The 22,099-nt window shown below is 33.8% G+C and overlaps 1 protein-coding gene across 2 annotated transcripts in view; it reads left to right on the top strand.

The window, feature by feature from the left end:
- Window positions 1-22,099, top strand: part of SIM2 (SIM bHLH transcription factor 2) — a 91,971-nt gene that overhangs the window by 63,963 nt on the left and 5,909 nt on the right. For both annotated transcript variants that reach the window (XM_044670269.1, XM_044670268.1), the window contains exons 7-10: window positions 3,451-3,557; window positions 10,335-10,482; window positions 12,020-12,188; window positions 12,796-13,204. In XM_044670269.1, coding sequence (XP_044526204.1) covers window positions 3,451-3,557; window positions 10,335-10,482; window positions 12,020-12,188; window positions 12,796-13,204 — 833 coding nt within the window. The remainder of the gene's footprint in view (window positions 1-3,450; window positions 3,558-10,334; window positions 10,483-12,019; window positions 12,189-12,795; window positions 13,205-22,099) is intronic.

The following is a 22,099-nucleotide window of genomic DNA, read 5'->3' as shown; positions in this document are numbered from 1 at the left end:
ATATGGCTACTGATAGCTTGGATTTCTTCTTCAGAAAACTGCCTCAAAACATTCATTTGTAAATAGCAGGTATCACTATGGAGCATATTAGTTTGGCAGTCATTCTTTTTACTCTTTCCTCTTGCAATAATAATAATAATAGCTATGTGCCAGGCACATAAGTATTACCTAATTTGATCTTCACAACAATCCTGGAAGGTAGGTGCTATTATCGTCCCTATTTAACAGATGAGAAAACTGAGGCAAACAAAAGTTAAGTGACTTGTTCAGGGTCACACAGCTAGTAAGTATCCAAGATCCAATTTGACTTTAGATCTTCCTGCCTCTAAGCCTATGGCTTATCCACTATGCCACTTGATTACTCTCATTAGGTGGCCCAGGGGCCAATTTTGATTTCATCCTACCACAGTCTTCTTTGCATCAAAGGCTATAGATTTCCCTAAGGATTTCCCTTAGCATTAGTAGAACCTGAATTGGGGTACATCAGTGGTCCCTCCATAACCAGGCAGCAAAATGGCTCTGTTCTGTCCATGTGGATATCTTTCTCTGTCATTCATGTAGTCCTGGTACTCTTGTGTCAGAATAAAATTCTGACCATGAGGACAAGGTCTAGGCCCCTGATCATGTTATTTTTTTAAAGTTATTTTTATCAAAATCAGTTACTGGCAGCTATGTGACCCTGGATAAGTCACTTAAGCCCCATTTCCTAGCACTTACTACTCTTCTGCCTTGGAACAAATATACAGTATTGATTTTAAGACAGTAGGTAAGGTTTTAAAAATAAACAAATAAAATAAAAATAAAAATAGGTAAATTAGTTACTGGCATCCTCCATTTCCCAGAAGAGAATGAATATGAAAACAATAGGAATAATAACTAACACATAGTGCCTAATATGTGCCAACTTAGTGCTAAGCACTGCACAAACCATTCATTGGATCCTTGATTTTTATGTGAAGCAAAATCCAGGAAATAGAAACACTAAAGAAATAGCAAGAAAAATAGCATAGAAAAACTTTTGTTACTTGTAACCCTTGCCTTAGTTTCCTTATCTGTAAAATGGAGATAATCATTTACCTTCCAGGGTTGCTGTGAAAATCAAATTAGATCATATTTGTACACAGTGCCTGGCACATAGTAAGTGCCATATAAATGTCAGCCATTATTATTATTTTTAATCCCCTCAAAAGAAGAGAGTAAAAAGAATGACTGCCAAATTTGCTCTCTAGGGATACCTGCTATTTATAAATGAATATCTGAGGCAGTTTTCTGAGGAAGAAATTCAAGGTATCAATAGTCATATGAAAAAAGTGGAAGAGTTGGAGCTTTCCTCTCTTACTGGTCTGATTGCACCTGGAAGATTCCTACTGAGTTCCATTAATTTTTATATATTTTAATTAAATGTATTTAAATTAAAAATGAATTAAATAAATAATGTAATATATGACATATAATAAAGTAATAACAATTACAGAATGTATAATTATTAATAATTGAGCATTAATAATGCTCCTTTATTTGCACCATTTGCAGCCTGATATACTCAGCCCCTAGTCCTAGTCAGGCCAGCAGGGAGCCAAACATATGGCTTTGTTGCTGTGATTTCACTCCATCTTTCTCCTGAAGGAAGACTTTCGTTTCTTCTGTCTTTCTTTGCTCTGAAACAGAAACTAAAACTTTCCCATTCTAGTGGAACTCTACTTTCCAGGCTCAAACTTCATGATATCTCTTTCAGATCTTGAAAGGAATGGTTTTTTGAATTATAAATCCCAGGAATCCATCTGAGTTTCAGAATTTTCCCTGCCCTGGGGGAAAGTCAGTCTTGAACATCTGAAATCCATCAGAAGAGAAATCAGTCTTGAATCAATATCCTGTTACACATTCAAGTCATTCATTAAGGAAAATCATTTGAAGAGTTTACTGACCTAAGTACTAAGAAGTGTCATTTCTGTCCTCAGTCTAGTACAGGGGTTCTAAACCTGTTTTTGTGCCATGAACTTTTTTGACAGTCTGGTGAAATCTGCCTACGGGTCTTTTCTCAGAATAATGTTCTAAAACTGGGAAGACCTACATGAACTGATACAGAGTGAAGTGAGCAGAACCAGGAGAACATTATACGCAGAAAATGAAATATTGTGGGACAATCAAATGTGATAGACTTTTTAAACCAACAGCAATACAATGATCCAGGACAATTTTGAGGGACTTATGAAAAAAATGCTATCCACCTCCAGAGAAAGAACTGTTAGAGTAGGAATGCAGATGAAAACATGATTTATCACTTGTTTATTTGGGTATATGATTTGGGGGTTTTGTTTTATAAGATTATTCACTTATTAAAATGAATAATATGGAAATATGTGTTGGGTGATAATACATGTACAACCCAGACTGAATTGCTTGTCAACTCCAGGAAGAAGAGAAGGAGAAAACGTGAATCATATAACTTTGGAAAACATATGTGTAAATTTGTTATTAAAATAAATAAAGATAAAACTTAAAAAGGATAATGTTCTTAAATACATAGGATTGCAAATATTGAAATAAAGATATGTTTTTTCCCTTCCTCAGAAATCTGACCCCAGGTTAAGAACCCTCCGTTTAGAAGGATGAATTTTGCATAATAAGGACCTTAGATAGTTGTAAAGCAAAGTGTTTTGTGAGGTCAGAAGATCTGAAAAAGCTTTGTAGATTAAGGTACTAAAGAATCAGCAATTAAATAATAGCAACCTGATATGGTTCTTGACAGTTCACTAAAGAATTCTTGGTAATAGCCAAGTCTAGAAATCAAAGATTGATTGTATGCTGATAACAATGGAGATTTCAAAAAATTAAAACAATCTTTGCAGAACCTTCCTGAAATATTAAGCATTCCCATGTCAGCCTGTTGACAAAATATCTTTCTACCAAGTGTCAGTTTTGATTTTAGATTCAATGAATGCTTCTTGGATACACTTAAATTCACTCTGAAAAGGATAAAATTGCAAGCTATTTTAAAGAATCCATTTATTGTGAGGCTGCTGGGTGCCTCAGTGGATTGAGAACCAAGCTTAGAGATGGGAGGTCCCATGTTCAAATCTGGCCTCAGACACTTCCTAGCTGTGTGACCTGAGCAAGGCACTTAACCTGCACTGCCTAATCTTTACCTCTCTTCTGCCTTTCAACCAATATACAATATTGATTCTAAGATGGATGGTAAAGGTTAAAAAAATAATAAATTCATTAATGATTATCTGAAGTTTTCTGGAATATGAGCAATTCTATATGCTGCATTAAACTGGAGTTCAAAAGTTGTTTCTTACAAAGAAGATGGTTTTCAGGTTCCAAAATCAACATTTGTTTCCACCTTTGATTCTTTAGCACTTGATTACTTGGAAAAATCAATATTAGTTTAATTAAAGTCAAATCTGTAGGGCAATATTATTAATTTAGATAGCCTTCTTCTTCCAGGGTGACTGAACTAACTGGCTATGAACCACAGGATTTAATAGAGAAAACACTCTACCATCATGTCCATGGCTGTGATATGTTCTACTTACGTTATGCTCATCATCTATGTAAGTAACACAATATGATTGTTCATATTAACATAGTTCATATTTTATCTAAAGTATGAAAATAGTTTGTATTTTATGTAGATAAAATATGAAAACAGTCCATGTTTATATGAATAAAATAGGAAAATATTCCACATGGTGAAATTTTATATTAATAACATTAAGCACAACACATTTAATATTTATGAAAGTCTATATGAATAAAATTTAACATAACATGTTTCATGTTTCATGATATTTTACAAGCATATAAATTTTAAAGAAATAAAATTAAATATAAAACATTAAATATAAGATAAATGTTATCCTTTTGAATTAAGCATGTCTACAAATGTCAAGAGAAGTAGTATTTTCCACTAGGTTGGAGGGATAAAAAGGGGGAGTAGGGAAGTGAATGTAAAATACTATGGGGTATAGGAGGTGTTCAGGGAGCAAATGGCACGGGAATTGTCAAGCCCTCTTCAGGGCTGTTCATCCACCTTTGGTGTCCACCTGGTACTCTAATCTGTTGCTCCAAGAAGCTGTGGCATGTGCAGTGAACACACCCTGGTAAAATCAATGGCAGACTGGCTAAACTAGGTTGAGGGTATCTGAGAAGCCTCAAATTTGTTGGTGACTTAAGGGGATGTGTGCCCCAAATATATAAAGATTTCCCCTGGCAAAATGGGAGGACAAAAACAATCTGGCTCCAAACAGAGGCGACCAAAGCAGGTGCTGTGGAGCACTCAAAGCTTGGTCAGACATGGAGGATGTCAAGGTCATCCACTGCATCCCAGGGATTACTAGTTGTCCTGACTTTTGTCTTGCCACTGTGAGACTGATGACTATGCAACTCTGCCTCACTTAAATCTGACTTATTGAGCTAGTTAAGACATCACTCCACGATGTCATTGGTATGATAATACTATTATTAGTATAGTATTATAATATTTTATAATTTGTAATATTATAATATAGCAATATTATGATAAATTATAATAGTAATACAATACTATTCTATAATGTGCACATACCCCTAGATTTCAGGGTGAATGGGCTAGAAGAGAATATGAAAAAACATTTAGTACAACCTACTGTTGAATATCACTATCAGTTACATAATACAATGTATAAAAGTTCAGAGCACTTTTTTTCTGAAATATTAAGAAATATGGCAGTGTCCTCATTTAAAATCCGGAATAATTCCCAGCTGTGTGATCCTGGGCAAGTCACTTGACCTCCATTGCCTACCCTTACTACTCTTCTGCCTTGACTCCAAGACAGAAGGTAAGGGTTTAATTTAAAAAAAAAAATCAAAATCCTGAATGAATGATCTTATCAGTACTTAAGCAAAGCTAAGAAGTCAATATCTAATTTTAAACCCTCATTTCATTCTTATAAAAGACCTAATCAGTTCTGGTAGTAGAAGATTCAATCAAGTTGTAGAAGGAATCTTATTCTCTTAATTCCTGAAATTTAGAGAACTTTGTCTAGTTTATAGAAACAGAAGGGAGAATAGAAATGTCTGTTCTATTTAAGAATGATATCTCCTTGAGTTCACCTTTGACCAGATAGGAAGGAGAAATCCTTGGAGGAAGTGGTTAAAAGAGAAATTATTGGTTTGGGAAAGATATTTCTTTTAAGGTATACCAATATTGACATTGCTATTGTTCTGTTTAGACAAATAAAAAACCCTAACCTAGACTTTGTACCTTTGCTTTATCTTGATGAAGGGATTTTGTCTTTTGTTTCCTGAATACCATAAAGTCACAGATGCCCAGGCCTGGTGATTGACACCTGTAATCGGGGCTACAAAGGTGGCTAAAGCTGGTGAAGCAATTGAACACTGAAAATGTTGGGCTGTAGTGGGCCAAAGCTGTCCAATTTTAAATCTAGCATTATTGTATTGAGCCCCTGTGATTAAGGGGCTACCAGGCTGGATGAGGGAGGGCAAATCCTCCCAGGCTGAAAATGGAGCAGGTAAAAATTTCCATGCTAATCAATAATTGGATCAGGTCTAAGAGCAGCAACTGTACATCCAGCCTGGGTGAGATAGGGGAGATTCGATCTGAAAAGAAAAGAAAAAAGAAGGAAAGGAAAGGAAAGGAAAGGAAAGGAAAGGAAAGGAAAGGAAAGGAAAGGAAAGGAAAGGAAAGGAAAGGAAAGGAAAGGAAAGGAAAATTATTGCCTAAGCTAACAGCAGATCTACCAATGAGCAATACATATAAATATGAATATTTGTTTATGGTAAACATTGGCTACAGTTTTCCTTCTAAATATATATACATGGGGGCAGCTGGGTAGCTCAGTGGAATGAGAGTCAGGCCTAGAGACAGGAGATCCTATGTTCAAATCTGGCCTCAGCCACTTCTCAGCTGTGTGACCCTGGGCAAGTCACTTAACCCCCCATTGCCTAGCCCTTACCACTCTTCTGCCTTTGAGCCAATACTGTGTATTGGCTCCAAGACAGAAGGTAAGGATTTTAAATAAATAAATAAACAAACAAATAAATAAATACATAAATACATAAATATACACATTGGGAATCCAAACTCTAGATGGATATACAATCTCAAGGGCCTATGTTGGATTAATTGACCAAGAAATAGGAAAAGGAATTCCTTCCTCCTATCTGGTCAAATGTGAACTCATGATATATCATTCTTAAAATAGAATAAAGACATTTCTGCTCAGTTCAGTTATCATAAAAAAAAAAGGAATCAAGATTCTTTCTTGAACTTAAGAATAAATTTTCTACAAGAACTGATGAGGTCTTTTGTAAGAATGAAATGAGGAGGGGGCAGCTGGGTAGCTCAGTGGATTGAGAGTCAGGCCTAGAGACAGGAGGTCATAGTCAGGCCTAGAGACGGGAGGTCATAGGTTCAAAACTGGTCTCAGGCACTTCCCAGCTGAGTGACCCTGGGCAAGTCACTTGACCCCCATTGCCTAGGCCTTACTACTCTTCCACCTAGGAGCAAATACACAGAAGTTAAAGGTTTAAAAAAAAAGAATTAAATGAGGACTTTAGGATATTGGTTCCTTGGTTTTATTTTATTTCATTTTATTTTTTAAAACCCTTACCTTCATCGTAGAATTGATACTATGCATTGGTTCTAAAACAGAAGAATGGTAAGGGCTAGGCAATAGGGGTTAAGTGACTTGCCCAAAGTTACAGAGCTAGGAAGTGACTCCATGGCTTGAAGTACTGATAAGGTTTTTTTCTTGAAATGTTGTCTTTTACTAGATTTAGAATTTAAATTCCTGGGTTCTCAGGTTATAAATGAAAGAAATTAAAAGATCACAGATTCTTAGGAAAAAGAGAAATTTAGACAGAATGAGAAATTGTGAAAACAGAAGTATCTCAGGAACTTGTGGCTTTGGTAGATACTATATGTTCAGAAGTATTAAACAAGAAGCACTCTTTAAGGGTCCTTTTCTTCAAGAGGTTTTTTCTGATTCCCCATTCTTTTCCCCTCCTGCTCAAATCAATATGTACTTATTTTTTATATATTCTGCACTTACTTATTTGTGATCATGTTGTATCCTCTAAGTAAAACATAAGCTACTTTAGGTTGGGGACTGTGTCATTTTTGTTATTTTGATTCCCAGCAACTATTAGTGCTTGGCACATAGCAAGTGGTTAATAAATTCTTGCTGTTTGCTCCTGATTGATTCTTCCAAAAACCAAATGAAAACAGAAAAAAGTTTGGGCAAAATTAAGTTAATTATCCAATTTGGTGGTTTCCAAACTTTTTTGAACTCTTATCAGTAAGAAAATTTTGAGTATATACCCCAATATGTGTATATTAATAAATTACTTACAGGCACTACTGTACTGATGTGCATTATAGTACATATGTATGTGAACTATAAAAGCATGCAAAAGAAATTTTAGAAGCATGGGATAAGATGAAATAAATTATATTTTTAAATATATTATTTGATTTATTAATGGTCTAAAACACATTTTTGCTTCCACCAAATTACCAATACATTTACATTATTAAATAAAATATTAATATTTAAAATATTTTCAGCGAGAGCAATGTTATTGAACATGCATCTATTTTTGAAGATCTTATTTTAATATTTTGTGATATAGTAGTTTGAAGGTTTGGTTCCAAGTTCTGTTTATTCTAATACTTTATTTTAATGACTGTCATACCTGAAAAAGACATTTCACATAGAAATATAGACATAAATGGGAAAAGTACCCTGTTGGCTGTGCTTATTAAATCATTACTCCTATTTTTCAATTTCATTCTCCAGTTCTGAAGATTTTGTTGAAATTTGGCTAGTAGGATTTCCAATTTCCTTGATATTGGTCAATTGCTTTGGCAAACTTAGGGCAAGTTATATTTTCATATTAGTAACAGATGGGCTTGAAAAACTACCAGCACTATTCATCTATGAAAGGAATACACAAGACTGTGCTTATAAGTGAAAAAGGTGATACAATAATGATGATTATAATTGTAGATATTTGAAGAGAGAGATAGAGATATGTACATGCATGTGTATATTATATATCAGTATATCTTTACATTTTTCATATCAAAAGATTATATTCTTTAATGATTATAAACATTAAATATTTCTGTTCTTGAAGAACATCATTAATATAGTTTAAGGTTTAAAATATCTTTATTTAAATTTTTAAATAAATAAATTTTATTTGAAATTTAAAATATTTATAAAATAAAAATTAAAATATAGCTAAAATTTGCCACTGAATTCATTTATTGTCATGTTTATGAGAAGAGAACCTTAGTTTAATATATGACCTATACTATTTATTCCTAGGTTCACTATATTGTATATTAACAATGGAATAAAACATAATTAACCATTTCCCCTCTTTTTACTTCTCCTCCCCCCACCTCTACAATGAGTCAGACCAACTCCAAAATCAACTATTAATCCATATTGGATTTGATAAATATCATGCTGTAATTCATTTTCAGTGATTCATTCAGTAAGGAGGTGATGCTGGTTCAGTATTTGCTCTTCTTTGAATGTGATATCCAAGCCTTTAGTAAATATTTATTAAGCACCTACTACAGGCACTGAGCTAAGCACTGGGGAATTCAAAAAGAAGCAAAAGATAATCATTGTCATCAAGGAGCTTGCAATCTAATGGGGGAAACAAATACAGACAAAATAATAAATTTTGTTGTTGTTCAGTTATTTCATTTGTATTCAACTCTTCATAACTACATTTGAGGTTTTCTTGGCAAAGATACTGGAGTGGTTGGCCATTTTCTTCTCCAGTTCATTTAACAGATGAAGAAATTGAGGCAAATGAGGTAAATGACTTTCTCAAGATCTTATGGAGAGCTCAAAATAATATACATATACAAACAAATATATACAAAATAAGCTCAAGACAATAGGAAGTAATTAAGAGAGGGCAGGAACTAGAATTAGGAGGGATTGAGGAAGGCTCCTATAGAAGGTGGGATTTTGGTTGGGACTTACAGTAGGCTGAGTGGAAAAGGAAGAGTATTCCAGGTATGGAACCCAGATAGAAAAAAAAATGGTCAGTGTTTTGCTCATGGATTATCTAGAAGCCAATGTCTCTAGATGGAAGAGTATGTGTCAGGAAATGAGGGTTTAGAAGTGTGGAAAGGTAGCAGGAGGTTATAAAAGTAACCAAAAGCTAACCAAAGCATTTTGTATTTGATCCTGAGGCAATAGGGAGCTGCGGGCATTTATTGATAAAGGGGGTTACGTGGCTGGACTTGACATACACTTTTAGAAGTTTTCTGTGTAGAAATGATCATTGAATCCATGAAGTTGATGGAGAAAGTCCTGAGTAGTCTGGGGTCCCGGACATTGACCTCAATGAGTCCATCTCTAAGGATAGTTTGGGAAGATCTAGAATTCCTTTCTGTCTTTTCCAGCTTTGGGGGATCACATCATGTAGCCCTGTGCTTACCTCAAATCCCTGAGGCAAATCTTTTTTCCCTTTTTCCACAGGACTTCTCTGAATGGCTTAGATTTAGATAGATCTATCCATAGAGATTCCAATAAATCCATCTGTTTTAAGGAAACAGAGCCAGTTAAAGAAAAGAGATATTCTCTTTCTGCTGAGTGATAAGTGATCAACTTTAGTAAGTAATTATATCAGGAGGGACTATAACCCACAATATGAACATGAGCCCATCTGCCAGGTTTTCCAAAAAATCCTTATAAATTGGAGATTATCAGATGGACAGTATTGAATAAAAATGTAGGTCTTGGTAAATTGTACAAAATGTAAATTGTAATAGCATAAATTAATTATTTCACTTTGCACAGATGTATTTTAGGTGAACCAGTTAAAAAAATCTCTCCTAACATATCAATTAGTAGATTGTCCTAAAACTAATGGTTAATCATTCATCAGAATATCTTTGGATATCTGGAGTATCAAAAATATTTGGCTCTGGATCAAGAACAATAAAAAATTCCACAAATTAATATACTTTGTTGACTTTTTAATTTTGTGTTAACTTTTCCAACCACGATTTTTCTTTTAATAGACCTTAAGAAGACCAGTAACTTTCAGTTAAATAAGTAGGTAGGGAACAGAAATATCAACAAAGGACCAATTTGATAACTGATTATATGTTTATTTATAGTAGATTATAGACTAACACACAAACTGGTAGCATATAGTAGCATAGTACATGCAGACATACACACATATATATGGCATACATATATTTGCTCATTTGTTGTTGTTTTTTTAAGGAAGTTAATTTTAAGCTCCAGAATACTGAAACTTATGAACAATATTTCACATTATTTTTACAGTGTTAGTGAAAGGTCAAGTCACAACCAAATACTACAGACTGCTATCCAAGCATGGAGGCTGGGTATGGGTACAGAGTTATGCCACCATTGTGCACAACAGCCGGTCATCAAGACCTCACTGCATAGTGAGTGTCAATTATGTCCTCACGTAAGTCAAACCTATTTATTGCTTCCTTCATATTTTTTCTTTTCACATTAAAATAAGCATAACTGTTTTCTTTCTCTCTAGATGTTTATTTCATTTTCAGTGTTTTTTAAACAAATTAGTGTTTTGATGATTCTTGCTCCTTGTTGAGATAAAATCTAAAAAAAAAAAAAGTAGATGATGCAGCTGTATTTCAGGCATAACTGTAACCTTGGTATAGAAATGTGGAAGCATGGTAGAAGAAATGTAGCTCCTCTCCACCTAGTATGACAAAGAGAGATCTCATCCCATTTACCTCTATCCCTTCCTTGTGCCTCTTATTTGTTTTAATAACTGAAGAAGAAAAAGTTGATGTGCTGCTCCTCCTCAGCCTTTCAAATTAGGCAGAAGAGTTTTCTTCTCCTCTGCCAATCCCTCTATTATAAACTTGCTGCAATTATCACACATTCTTAGCATCCTAAAGATGAACTAAGCAGAATACAAACTAAAGGTCAAATTCAGCTTTGGAATAAAATTCCATGTCATACGAAAAAGGTATGGGAAATAAGCTTACCTAATAACATAATAAAATTTTCTTTCAGTGCTTCATCATGTGAACCAAAGTTCTAGTCTCATATTTGATACTCAGCTATATCTGGGTAACGATATTCTCATTGAAGATCATTTTTTTGTTTTCTAAATGGAAAAATGGATTTAGGTTTCTAAGTCTCTAACCAAAGGAGTTTAATTTCTCTGCTATTTAGAATAATAATTTTCACAAAATCACAGAAAATATATAACTTATATTGAGAAAAGGTTTCGAAAGACAAACAAAATTTACATACTTTAATAATGTGTAGTATTAGTAAATAACTTGGTGTCAGGCACTGTGCTAAATACTTTATAATTATGTAATTTGATCCTCACAAAATCCATTCCCATTTTACAGACAAGGAAACTGAGGCAAACAGAAATTAAATGACTTGCCCAGGGTCACATAGTTATTAAGTGTCTAAGCCTAGATTTGAACTGTGGTCTTCTTGTACTTCTTTAAAACTAGACATTGCAAGCAACTCTTCACAGTATCAGATACTAAAAAGTAGGTAGGTGGTTTGGGTTCTGAGCTTTTGAGGAAGTATTTTTTATTCCATTCTTTCTAATAGAAAGAAAAATGATGGGATAGCACGCCCTTTGTTAGGTTACAAATGGTCTTGGTAAACAAATCTTTCCTTTCTGAATTTATAAATTTACTTAAATTTATGATTTCCACAGGGGATATGAATGAGGTTTCGATATAGTTGTACTGATCTCATTCACTTCTCACCAAAAAATTCCAAAAGCTATGTTAGAGATCTGAAAGTCACAGAATCCAAGGGCTGTAGCATCAATAGAGAACTGACAATTTCCTTTTTTCACTGCTGATTAATCATTTCACAGAACCCAACTAAATGAAATTATATAAAATGATACAATTTGAAATTTTAATAGAAAAGTTCTATTGTCAAAACAAGCTCTTCTTGGGTATGATGTATGATGTGAATCTGTTTTGGTCTCTTGGCAGAGATATTGAATACAAGGAAATACAATTATCATTGGATCAAGTCACTTCTTCCAAGTCCCAGTATTCCTGTAGGAGTTCAATGTCTACCTCGCAAGAACCTAGGAAAATAGCTAAATCCAAAAGTAACAAGATGAAGACAAAAGTCAGAACAAACCCATATCTACCGCAGGTAATGAGTGCACCCAGAAATGATGTCTGACTCTTCTACCATCATTTATTATCATAGAAAGGTTCTCCCCTTAGCAGTCATCTGAGGCTTATATGCACCTATTAAATATGAAATAACAACAAATCACTACTTTTATGGGAGAGATTTCCCTATGTTGAAAATTCTTCAGGGACACAATGATATTTTAAACCACTTGTATAATAGACAAAAATTGAAATTTAGTCCACAGCAAAGTCTGAATTCTGAAGGGACTCATATTAGTAAGCTCTTCAGAGCTTTCTTTTATTTGTGTTTGTATTACATGTTTTCACATCATTTTTCATTGAAATAATTTCCCAAAGTATTTTAAGTAGTTGATTTCAAAGTCTTAGAAACAGCATATTCTTTGGCTTCTTAACTCTTTGGTGAGGAAAATTCTTGACCTTCAACTGTTATCAAGTACTCCTGTTCCTCTGAGGTCTCCATATTTTGACCAAATCCATTCTCACTTAGTGGATATAATTAGAATCCAGGAGAATAGAGCTTGCTATTCAGTTTATTAAAATTGACTGCATTAAGCTATTGTGTCTTTCAATTAATTCTTTAATGGCCTTCTTTGCCATTTCAGCAATACGACTCTTTCCAAATGGACAAATCGGAATGTGGCCAGGTTGGAAATTGGAGAGCAAGTTCCACAACAAATGCTACAAATACTCAAGAACAAAACTTTTATTCAGAAAACAGTGAACTTTTATATGCTCCATCCTACAGCTTGCCTTTCTCTTACCATTATGGACCTTTTCCTATAGATTCACATGTATTCAGGAGCAAAAGACAAATGCTGTCTTCAAAATTTGGGCAATCTCAAGGGTCCCCATGTGAAGTGGCACGTTTTTTCTTAAGCACATTGCAAACCAGTGGAGAGTGCCAGTGGCATTATGCCAATCCCTTAGTACCTAACAGCCAAACTCCAGCTAAAAATCTTCCTGACCAGCCAATGAATATCACACGACACAACCTGGCACCCAATTATGAAGGTGGGTTGTGTTTACACCCGGGGAAGGGAAAAATCTTTGAAATATTGGGGTGAAATATTCGTGGGTGGTAGATGGAAAGTAGATATAGAGATTAAATATTTCCTTTTCATGTTTGTTAGTAGGAATTATACCATTTCATGCTTAGTATGTATCATTACATGGCAGAGAGAGCTGATTTCAAAAGTATATTCCAAACCATAAAGAAATGGAGTAAAAAGCAAAGTACTTAATTGTCTCCCATAACATATTTTTCCTAGCTACCAAAAAAGGAAAATTTTTAAAAAGTATTTTAATTTTTTTTTCAATCACCAAAACTGTTTTTTCCAATTCTGTACCTTCTCCCTCCTCTGCTTGAAGAAAAAAGACCTCTTTGTAACAGAGGGCCATGTCTAAAAAAATATCTCCATCTTCATCCTGAATATCACCTCTCTCAGGAGCTGAGTAGCGTGTTTCATCATGAGCCTCCCAGAATTGTGGTTGGACGTTGTACTGATTAAAGTTCTTAAGTCTTTCAAAGTTGTCTTTATAATACGATTGTATAAATTGTTTTCCTGGTTCTTCTTACTTCACTTTTCATTAGTTTCTATAGGTCTTCCTAATATTTTGCTGAAACTAACCCATTCATCATCAAATTGAGCTCAATACATTGGTAATGGACAATGTAATGTTCATCACATCCATATATCATAATGTGTTCAGCCACTGCCCAAATGATGAGCATCCTTTAGTTACTCATTCTTTACTAGTACAAAAAAGTAAATATTTTTGTACACATAAGTCCTTTTTCTCATTCTTTGATGTTTTTAGAGTATAGACCTAATAATGATATTGCTGGGTCAAAAGATACATAGTTTAGTGACTTTGGGAGCATAATTTCAAACTGTTTTCCAGAGTCATTGAACTAGTCACAGTCCTATCAACATTCCACCTGTTTTACTGCAGCTCCTCCAGTATTTATCATTTTCCTTTTTGGTCAGCTTTGTTACTCTATGATGGTTGTGAGATGGAATCTTAGTGTTATTTAAATGTGTAATTTGGAGGGGTTTTTCGTGTGTATATTGATGACCTGGATTTTTCTCTCTTTGATAATTTCCAGTTCCTATTTTTTGGCCCTTTATCAATTGGGAAATGGCTCTTATTCTTATAAATTTGAATCAGTCTGCTTTGTATCCTAGAAATGATGTCTTTATTAGGGAAATGCTACAAATATTTTCTCCATTTACCTATTTCTTTTCTCATTTTAGCTGCAATGGTTTTGTGTTAAAAAAAAAACACAAGTTTTATGTAATCAAAAATATCCTTTTTACCCTCTATAATCTCCTCCTATTGTTTGGTTATAATTTATTCTCCTGCCCATAAAAAGGTAATCTCTCCTTGCTCCTCTAATTTGTTTATGATATAATATCATAATATTTATTTTTTAAATCACTACAATTTAGTCATGTAACTATTGTGTAAAGAATGTCTTGTAGACCTATTCACATATTTCTTGTGTGTATTGTGACAGGTAGACTCCCAAATATTTTTGCTATTATGTTGTTTATTATTTCTTTCACTCGATGCTGAGGGTCTTTTGGGATGCAGGGGGATATGCTGAAATGTTGATGAGTCATGTGAGTTTATTTTACATCCTACAACTCTGCTGAGGTTCTTGTTTCATGTAATTTTTTAAAAACAACTAATTTTTTTCTTCCTTGCCCTTGCTTAATTTCCTTTTCTTCTTTTATTGCTGTAGCTAGCCTTTCTAGCACTACATCAAATAGTATTGGTGATAGTGGTAGGTCTTTAAAATTGATCTTCATTACATAAAATCATGACTCTAGTTTTTGGAAAGATAATAATTATCATGTTAAGAGCTGTTTATTCCTACGCTTTATAATATTTATTTTATTTTTAAAACAGGAATTAGTGTTGTATCTTGTCAAAAAGCTTTTTTTGCATTGATTGATATCATATATTTTTTGTTCTTAATACATTGTTGTGTCACTTTTCTTTGTTAATATTGAACAAAGCCTAAATTCCTGGTATAAATCAACTTGATCATGATCTTTGTGATATGCTTCTATAGTTTTCTTGCTAATATTTTATTTAAAATTTTTGCACCAACAGTCATAGGGATACTATTTGTAGTTTTCTGTTTTGAATCTCTCTGGTTTAGGTATTAAGACCATAAACATATTATTTAAGAAATTAAGTGGGTCTCTTTATTTTTCTATTTTTTCAAACTATTTTTTATAAAATAAGAATTATTCTTTAAATGTTTTACAGAATTTGCTCATAAATCCATTTTATGCCCTTTTTTGGGGGGGCAGTGGGGGGAATTCACATTATTGTTTGTTCAATTGCTTTTCCTTACATTATTTAAATTCTTTATTTCTTGTTCTATTTGCACATTCTGTATTTTTGTAAATATTCATTTGTTTCGTTTGGACTGTTAGAATTGATAGAATTGGCAAAATAGTTTTAATAACTTCATTTGTAGAGGATTCATCTATTTAATTTTTTGATGCTGGTATTTTGGTTTTCCTCTCTCAAATAAGCTAATGTTTTACCTAAATTAGTATATTCCACTCCATCCACCAAAAAACCAAGGACCTAGTTTTATTAAATTTTTCTTTTGAGTTCAGTTTTATTTCTTATTTTATTTTCAGGATATATATTTTGGTGTTTAATTGGGGGCTTTTATTATAGGTTTTTTTTAATTATATGCTGGAAAGATTGTTGTGCCCTTTCTTTTTTTTAATAGATAAAAATGTTTAGAGACATGCTGGAGCTAAAAACTGATGAGGCTGCATCTCCCAAATTTTGTTATGCCATCTCATTGTTGTAGTTAATGAAATTCTCTATTGTTTCTAGGATTTCTTTAGACTGACCCATTCTTTAGGATTAAATTAAGTAATCTCTAGTTTATTTTTAATACTTTTGTTAGTGGTCCTTTATAGAATGTTTTTTTATTTCATTGTGGGCCATAAAAGATATATTTACTATTCCTGTTTTTCTGCATTTTTGTAAAGTTTTTATTCCCTAATACATGGCCAATTTTTGTAAATGTAAACATGTACAACTGAAAACTATATGCTCCTTTCTGTTCCCATTCAATAATCATTAGAGGTCTATCATATCTAACTTTTCTAAAATTTTTATTTAAGTTTTAAAGATCTTTTTAGTTTGTTCATTCGTTTTATTTGTGGGTCAGATTTGTTTAGGACAGAAGAGACTTTGTGGTTCCCCCATTATTACTTTACTATTTCTGACCATCTTATTTGACTTTAAAATATTTAGATGCTGTCTTCTACTGCTTATGCTGCTTAGTATTGGCATTAATTTTCTATGGTATCATTCTGCAAAATGTAGTTTCCCTGTTTATCTTTAAATTGAGTCCTTTTTTGTTGTTGAAATCATGATTACAATCCCTGATGTTTTTTTTACTTCAGCTGAAGTATTGTTCAAGCCTTAAAGTTTTTTTTTAAGTATTTTAAAGTATGTTTAAAGTATTTTAACTCTTTGTGAATGTTTCAAATATGTTTCTTGTAAACTACATTTTTAGATTCCGCTTTCTAATCCATTCTACCTTTTGGTTTTATGGGTGAGTTAATCCCGTTTGGCTTCAAAATTATGATTTTTAGTTGTTATTTATTTTTAACTTCATTCTATCCTTAAACATTTTCTTCTGTTTTCCTCTCTGCTACAATAAAGACTGTGAGAGATGGGTGCTACAACACCAAGGCTCTAGGTTTAATGCAACCTGCTTCTCCTTGTCCCTCTTCCTTTCAATCACTCAAATTCCAGTCACAGGTTCTTACCTTTTTTCCCTTTTCTTTTAAACTCCTCTTCAACCCAAACTTTGTAGTTGAATTATTTTGCTTAAGACTAGTTCCTCTTTTGTTTTCCTTCTTATTCCTTCCTTTCTCTTGTCTTTCCCTAACATTTCTCTGTTGAGTGAAATTATTTCTACCCTAAATTCTGTGGGTGTATTTTTCTCTCCTTTGACTATTTTGGATGAAAATAAGGTTCCAGTGTTGCTAGCTTTCTCCATCTCTTTCTCCTTCTTACTTCTTCTTACTCTGACAAAGCCTTCATTTTTATGGCCTTTCTTTGATTGGTGAGTCCCTCTTTTATCTTCCATTTGAGGAGCATTGATACAGCCATTACATTTTCTTCAGCCTGGACAAGTCATGAAGCCCCAGACACCTTCCCCTCATACTGGTAACATCCTCACCCCTGTGGGTTCTTCTGATTGGTGAGTGCCTCTCCAAACTATCTTCTGAGGATGTGCCCTCTTGAGTCATCATGATCTCTTCAAATCTGGACTAGACTATGGTACCTTAGACTACTTCTCTACTTCCTCCTCACTGCTTCCCTTGTAGCCTACTTTTCAATTCCCTTCTTGTGTTGTCTTGCTCCGTTTGGTGTTAGGAATATTTTTTTTTTTGGTGATTATTTGAATTCCCATCATTTAGCACAGTTCCTAGCACATAGCACTTAATTCTCTATCTCTGTCTCTCTCACTCTTTCCAACTTGTACAGCCTTACTCCACAACCCTGCTAGAGTATTCTTTTCCCCCTCTCTTTCCTAAGATCATCAAAATTATTTACAGTTCCTCTCTTAAGAGATTTCCTTTATCACCCCTAATAACAGGATTTCAAGGAGACAGATATATCACCTCCATTTTAAAAATGTAAAAAGTTAAATTTTTTTTAGAGGAAGCTAGGTGTTATGGTAGATAAAATACTAGGCATCAAATCATGAGTCAAACTCTAGTTTCAGATATTAGCTGAGTGATCCTGGTCAAGTCACTTAACTTCTGTCTTAGTTTCCTCAACTGTAAAATGCAGAGAATAATAGTATCTATCTACCAAAGTTGTGTGGATTAAATGGTTTAATATTTATAAAGCACTTAGTAGGTGATTAAATATATTCTAAAGCACATAGTAGGTGATTTAATACTTATTCCCTTCCTCTTCCTTCGGTTTTAGTATTATGATTGCTCATCTTTATTTCTTTTTTCTTCTTTTAACTCCTGTGTTCATATTTCAAAGATTTTAGTGCATTCTTCTATTTTCAAATTTAGGGAATTTGCCTTTAGAAAATTGTATTTCAAGCTCCATGCTCTTTTATAATGGTGGCTAGAGAATCATATGTGATATGTAGTTCCTTAGTACTTGAATTTTTTTCCTTTGACTTGAAAGCTCTGCATTTTGGACATAATGTTCCTGGAGGTTTTTGTTGGGGATTTCTCTCAGGAGATGATCAGTAGATTCTATTTTCACTTTGCCCTCTGGTTCTAAGAAATCTTTTCTTTTTTTTCTTAAAATGTTTTCTATACTTTTGATATTATTCATTGTTTTGATGTGATATCAATGATTACATTTTTATCCTCTATCTTTTCCTAGAGTAGTTGTTTTGCTATGAGATCTTAAATTTTCCAGTTATTTTTTCCCCAGTTATTTGCCCATGTTTATATATTTCTTGTTGTCTCTGGGAGTCATTAATTTTGCTGTTGCCCATTTTAATTTTCAAACAGTCTTTTGCTTGAGTAGTCTCACACTTCTGCCAAGTTGCTGTACTCTTTACAAGTCTTTCTTGGATAGATCTCATTCTTTTCTCTTTCTTTTACAATGATCTCTTCTAGCACTCTCATTTAGCTAACAAAATAATTTTAAAAAATTTTGGTCAATTGCTTAATCCTTTCCTGGAATTTGTGTACAAGCTGCATTTTTCTTAAAAGTTTTTTTTCAAATATTTTAATGATTCTTTTTCTGGGTTTGAGTCTTGAATGTCCCTATCATGATAGTAGTTTTTTATGGTAAGATTCTTTTTCTGTATTTACTCATTCTTCAGTTTCACTACTTGAATTCAAACTTTGTGTTGGGGCAAAGCTCTGTAAAAAAAAGTTTTAAACCTTACCTTCTGTCCTAGAATCAATAATGTGTATTGGTTCCAAGAAATTAGAGTGGTAAGGACTGCTCCGTGCTTCTAACCTGTGCTGTGTTGTGTGGGAGCAGAACACCATTTACTCTGCCATCTTAGCTCCCAGCATTGCTTTTTCCTATTTTGTAGCCTCTTGGGTCCTACTATGTTATTTCAATCTGTTATATCAAGTATTCTGTTATTTCAGGATCTCAAGGACAGCCCAGGCTAAGGACCTGAAATCTTTGAGTATACTCAAAGTTGTTTTGTCCAAAGTGAAGTCTGAGTATCATGTTCCTGATCTGAAATCTGTAAATTCCAAAACTGGGTTTGGGTCTGAGCAATAAAACTCTGGGCCTGTACTGAGTTAAAAGTTCCGGCAGACTGCTTCTTCTGTGGTTGTTGGAAATCTCTGCAAGTTCAGTGATAGAACTATATTTGCTCAGGGGTTCCTGCTATAGATTCAGAGCTGGATCTGAGACTACTTTTAGTTCAAACAGCTGCTGCTTTCTTCTGTATTTGTTCCTTGGGCGCTACACAGCTAGGTACCTCAACCACTCCTTGTGCGCCACTTCTGGACTTCTGGACACCCTTAGGCATGAGTTCCCTCTTTCTTCCACCTTGATTCTGTGACCCAGAACTTGATAATAAATGACAGTGTCAGCTGGCTCCTGTTCCTCCTCCCTGAACAAGGTTAGGCTCCTCTTTGTGTGTCAGCAACTTTTTGTTCTAGTAGCTTGGGCAGACCCTCCTGCAATGGTTACTCTTAGTCCCCAGAGTTCATAGACCTCTCTTTTTTTACCCTATGCTGACCTGGGCCAGAAAAAATTACTTACTCTATTTCTAGTATTTTCCAATCAGGATGTGGTCTAGAATGTTTTCTAGATCTTTATGGAGTTTTGGGGGAGAGCTCAGCTATATTTCTTGTTACTGTGCTCATTTTGGGGAATTAAAGTTTTTAAATAAAAATTAATCTCCAAATTAATAACACATAATAAGCATATGTATATCCAAATTTATTTTCCAAGTGTCATGAACTTTAAATGCTACAGACTGAACCCATGAATAAATTTGAGCACGAATATCATTTGAGTTTTTGTATTATATGCCAGAACTGTTAAAATACCAAGAATCCAATTGGTTCATTTTTGCATTTGGAAAAAAAAATCAATTAATTTCTCTCAGCAGTTAAAAAAAGCCTTGTTAAAGAGGAGCCAGCCTCCCGAGTATGGTCATTCTTTATTCTTAATAATAAGTAATTGGTAGATAAAGCTCTCTGGATTGGCACCCTCACACTAATTTATATCAGCCAGGTGGTGCTGGCAGGGATAGGTGTAGAGCTTGTGGAGAGAAGGGATTAGAGGGTTGAGATAAGTAGTTAATCCAAGAGTTCTCAGGAAATCTTAATTTCATTCTTAATTCAGCCAATTTATTGACCAATGGATTTAATGGAGTTAGAACAAGAAATGTTCTTCCCATACAATTCCCATGGGTAGGTAAAAGCAGTTGCCGTAGAAAAAAAGTTATGCAAGAAGACATGATTCTGACATGGTTCTTAATTTCATATTTTAGAATGTGAACTTCTTGGGAAAAGGGACCATCTTAAGTTTCTATTTGTAACCCTAGTGCTTAGCAACGTGCTTTGCATATAATACACTTAACAAATGCTTTTTCAATCATTTGAGCAAAAATATAGATGTCACAATTATAGTATCTCTTGTCTAAATAGGTCACTGTTCGATATAGATATAAATAAAAGTTAACTTTAAGGCAGTTTGTTGTAGGTCTGGGAGGCAGAAGCTTTTCCTGAGTCTGCTAATTGTTTTCTATATTTTTCCTGGTCACTTATTTACCTTCTGAATTCACATAAATAAAACTTGATTTTTCAGACCAGTAAAATTAGGCATCATGAGGCACACATATTGCCCGACACATTGTACCTCAATAAATGATCACTGAATTGATTTGGGAAGCATCAGGTTTTCCAAAGTAAAGGAACTAAGCATGATGGGAGTGGAGAGGGAGATATGTTATAAAAAACCCAAACTAACTTCAACCTGCTAAAAAAGAACAGGTAACAGAATAAAAAGATTTAATGAAATTAATATGTGACTTATCACAATAGCATTTGCATCAGAACTGGAGATTCAAGTATTAACAAAGGCATCTGGCTCCTTAAAAGAACGAGAAAATGTCTTCCAGAATATCTAAGGGAAGAAAATTTTTAAGGAAACCATAAGGATTTTGATATCAGATATGTTTATTCTATTCACATGTAGCCACATTTTTTCCTCTTTTGAATTTGAAATAGGTTTGTATATTTATGTTGCTATTTTGAAAAGTAAAAGGTTCAATATAATACCATTGGTTACACGCTTAGTAAAAAGACAATAATAGTATTAATTTGTGATTTAATTCCTAATTTCTTTGGGACTTAGTACTACAAAGCTTTTCCCCCTAAAATAAAAATGTTTTCAATGAACCTAAATGCTTCTATTGCTCTTACCCATCTATCCCCTCCCAGTTGAGGAAAAAAATGCAATAATAAAAAAAATGCAAAAAAAAAAAATATAACACATATGTAGTCAAGCAAAACAAATTTCTTCCTTGGCCAGATTCAACAGAAGACTAAGTCTATCAAGTCCTCTGGGATTATGGTTGGGCATTGTGCTGTCCAAAGTTCCTTAAGTCTTTCAAAGTTGTGTTTTACAATACTGTTGTTATTGTTTAAATTGTTTTCCCATTTCTGCTTAGTTCACTTTGCCTACTTCCCAAGTTTCTCTTAAACCATTATCATTTCTTATAGCACAAGAGTATTTCATCATCACATTTATATACCATAATTAGTTATTCCATAACTGATGCCCTCCCACCTGCCCTTAGTTTCCAATTCTTTGCCTCCACAACAAGAGCCGCTATAATACGATATCCCAAAGGAATGCAGTTATAAGATGTTGATTCTCAAATATTATATTTTTGTATCC

Source organism: Gracilinanus agilis, chromosome 3 (assembly GCF_016433145.1).
Source record: "Gracilinanus agilis isolate LMUSP501 chromosome 3, AgileGrace, whole genome shotgun sequence".
NCBI lineage: Eukaryota > Metazoa > Chordata > Mammalia > Didelphimorphia > Didelphidae > Gracilinanus > Gracilinanus agilis.
The sequence above is the reverse complement of the archived record's forward strand: the minus strand, read 5'-3'. Positions and strand labels throughout refer to the sequence as shown.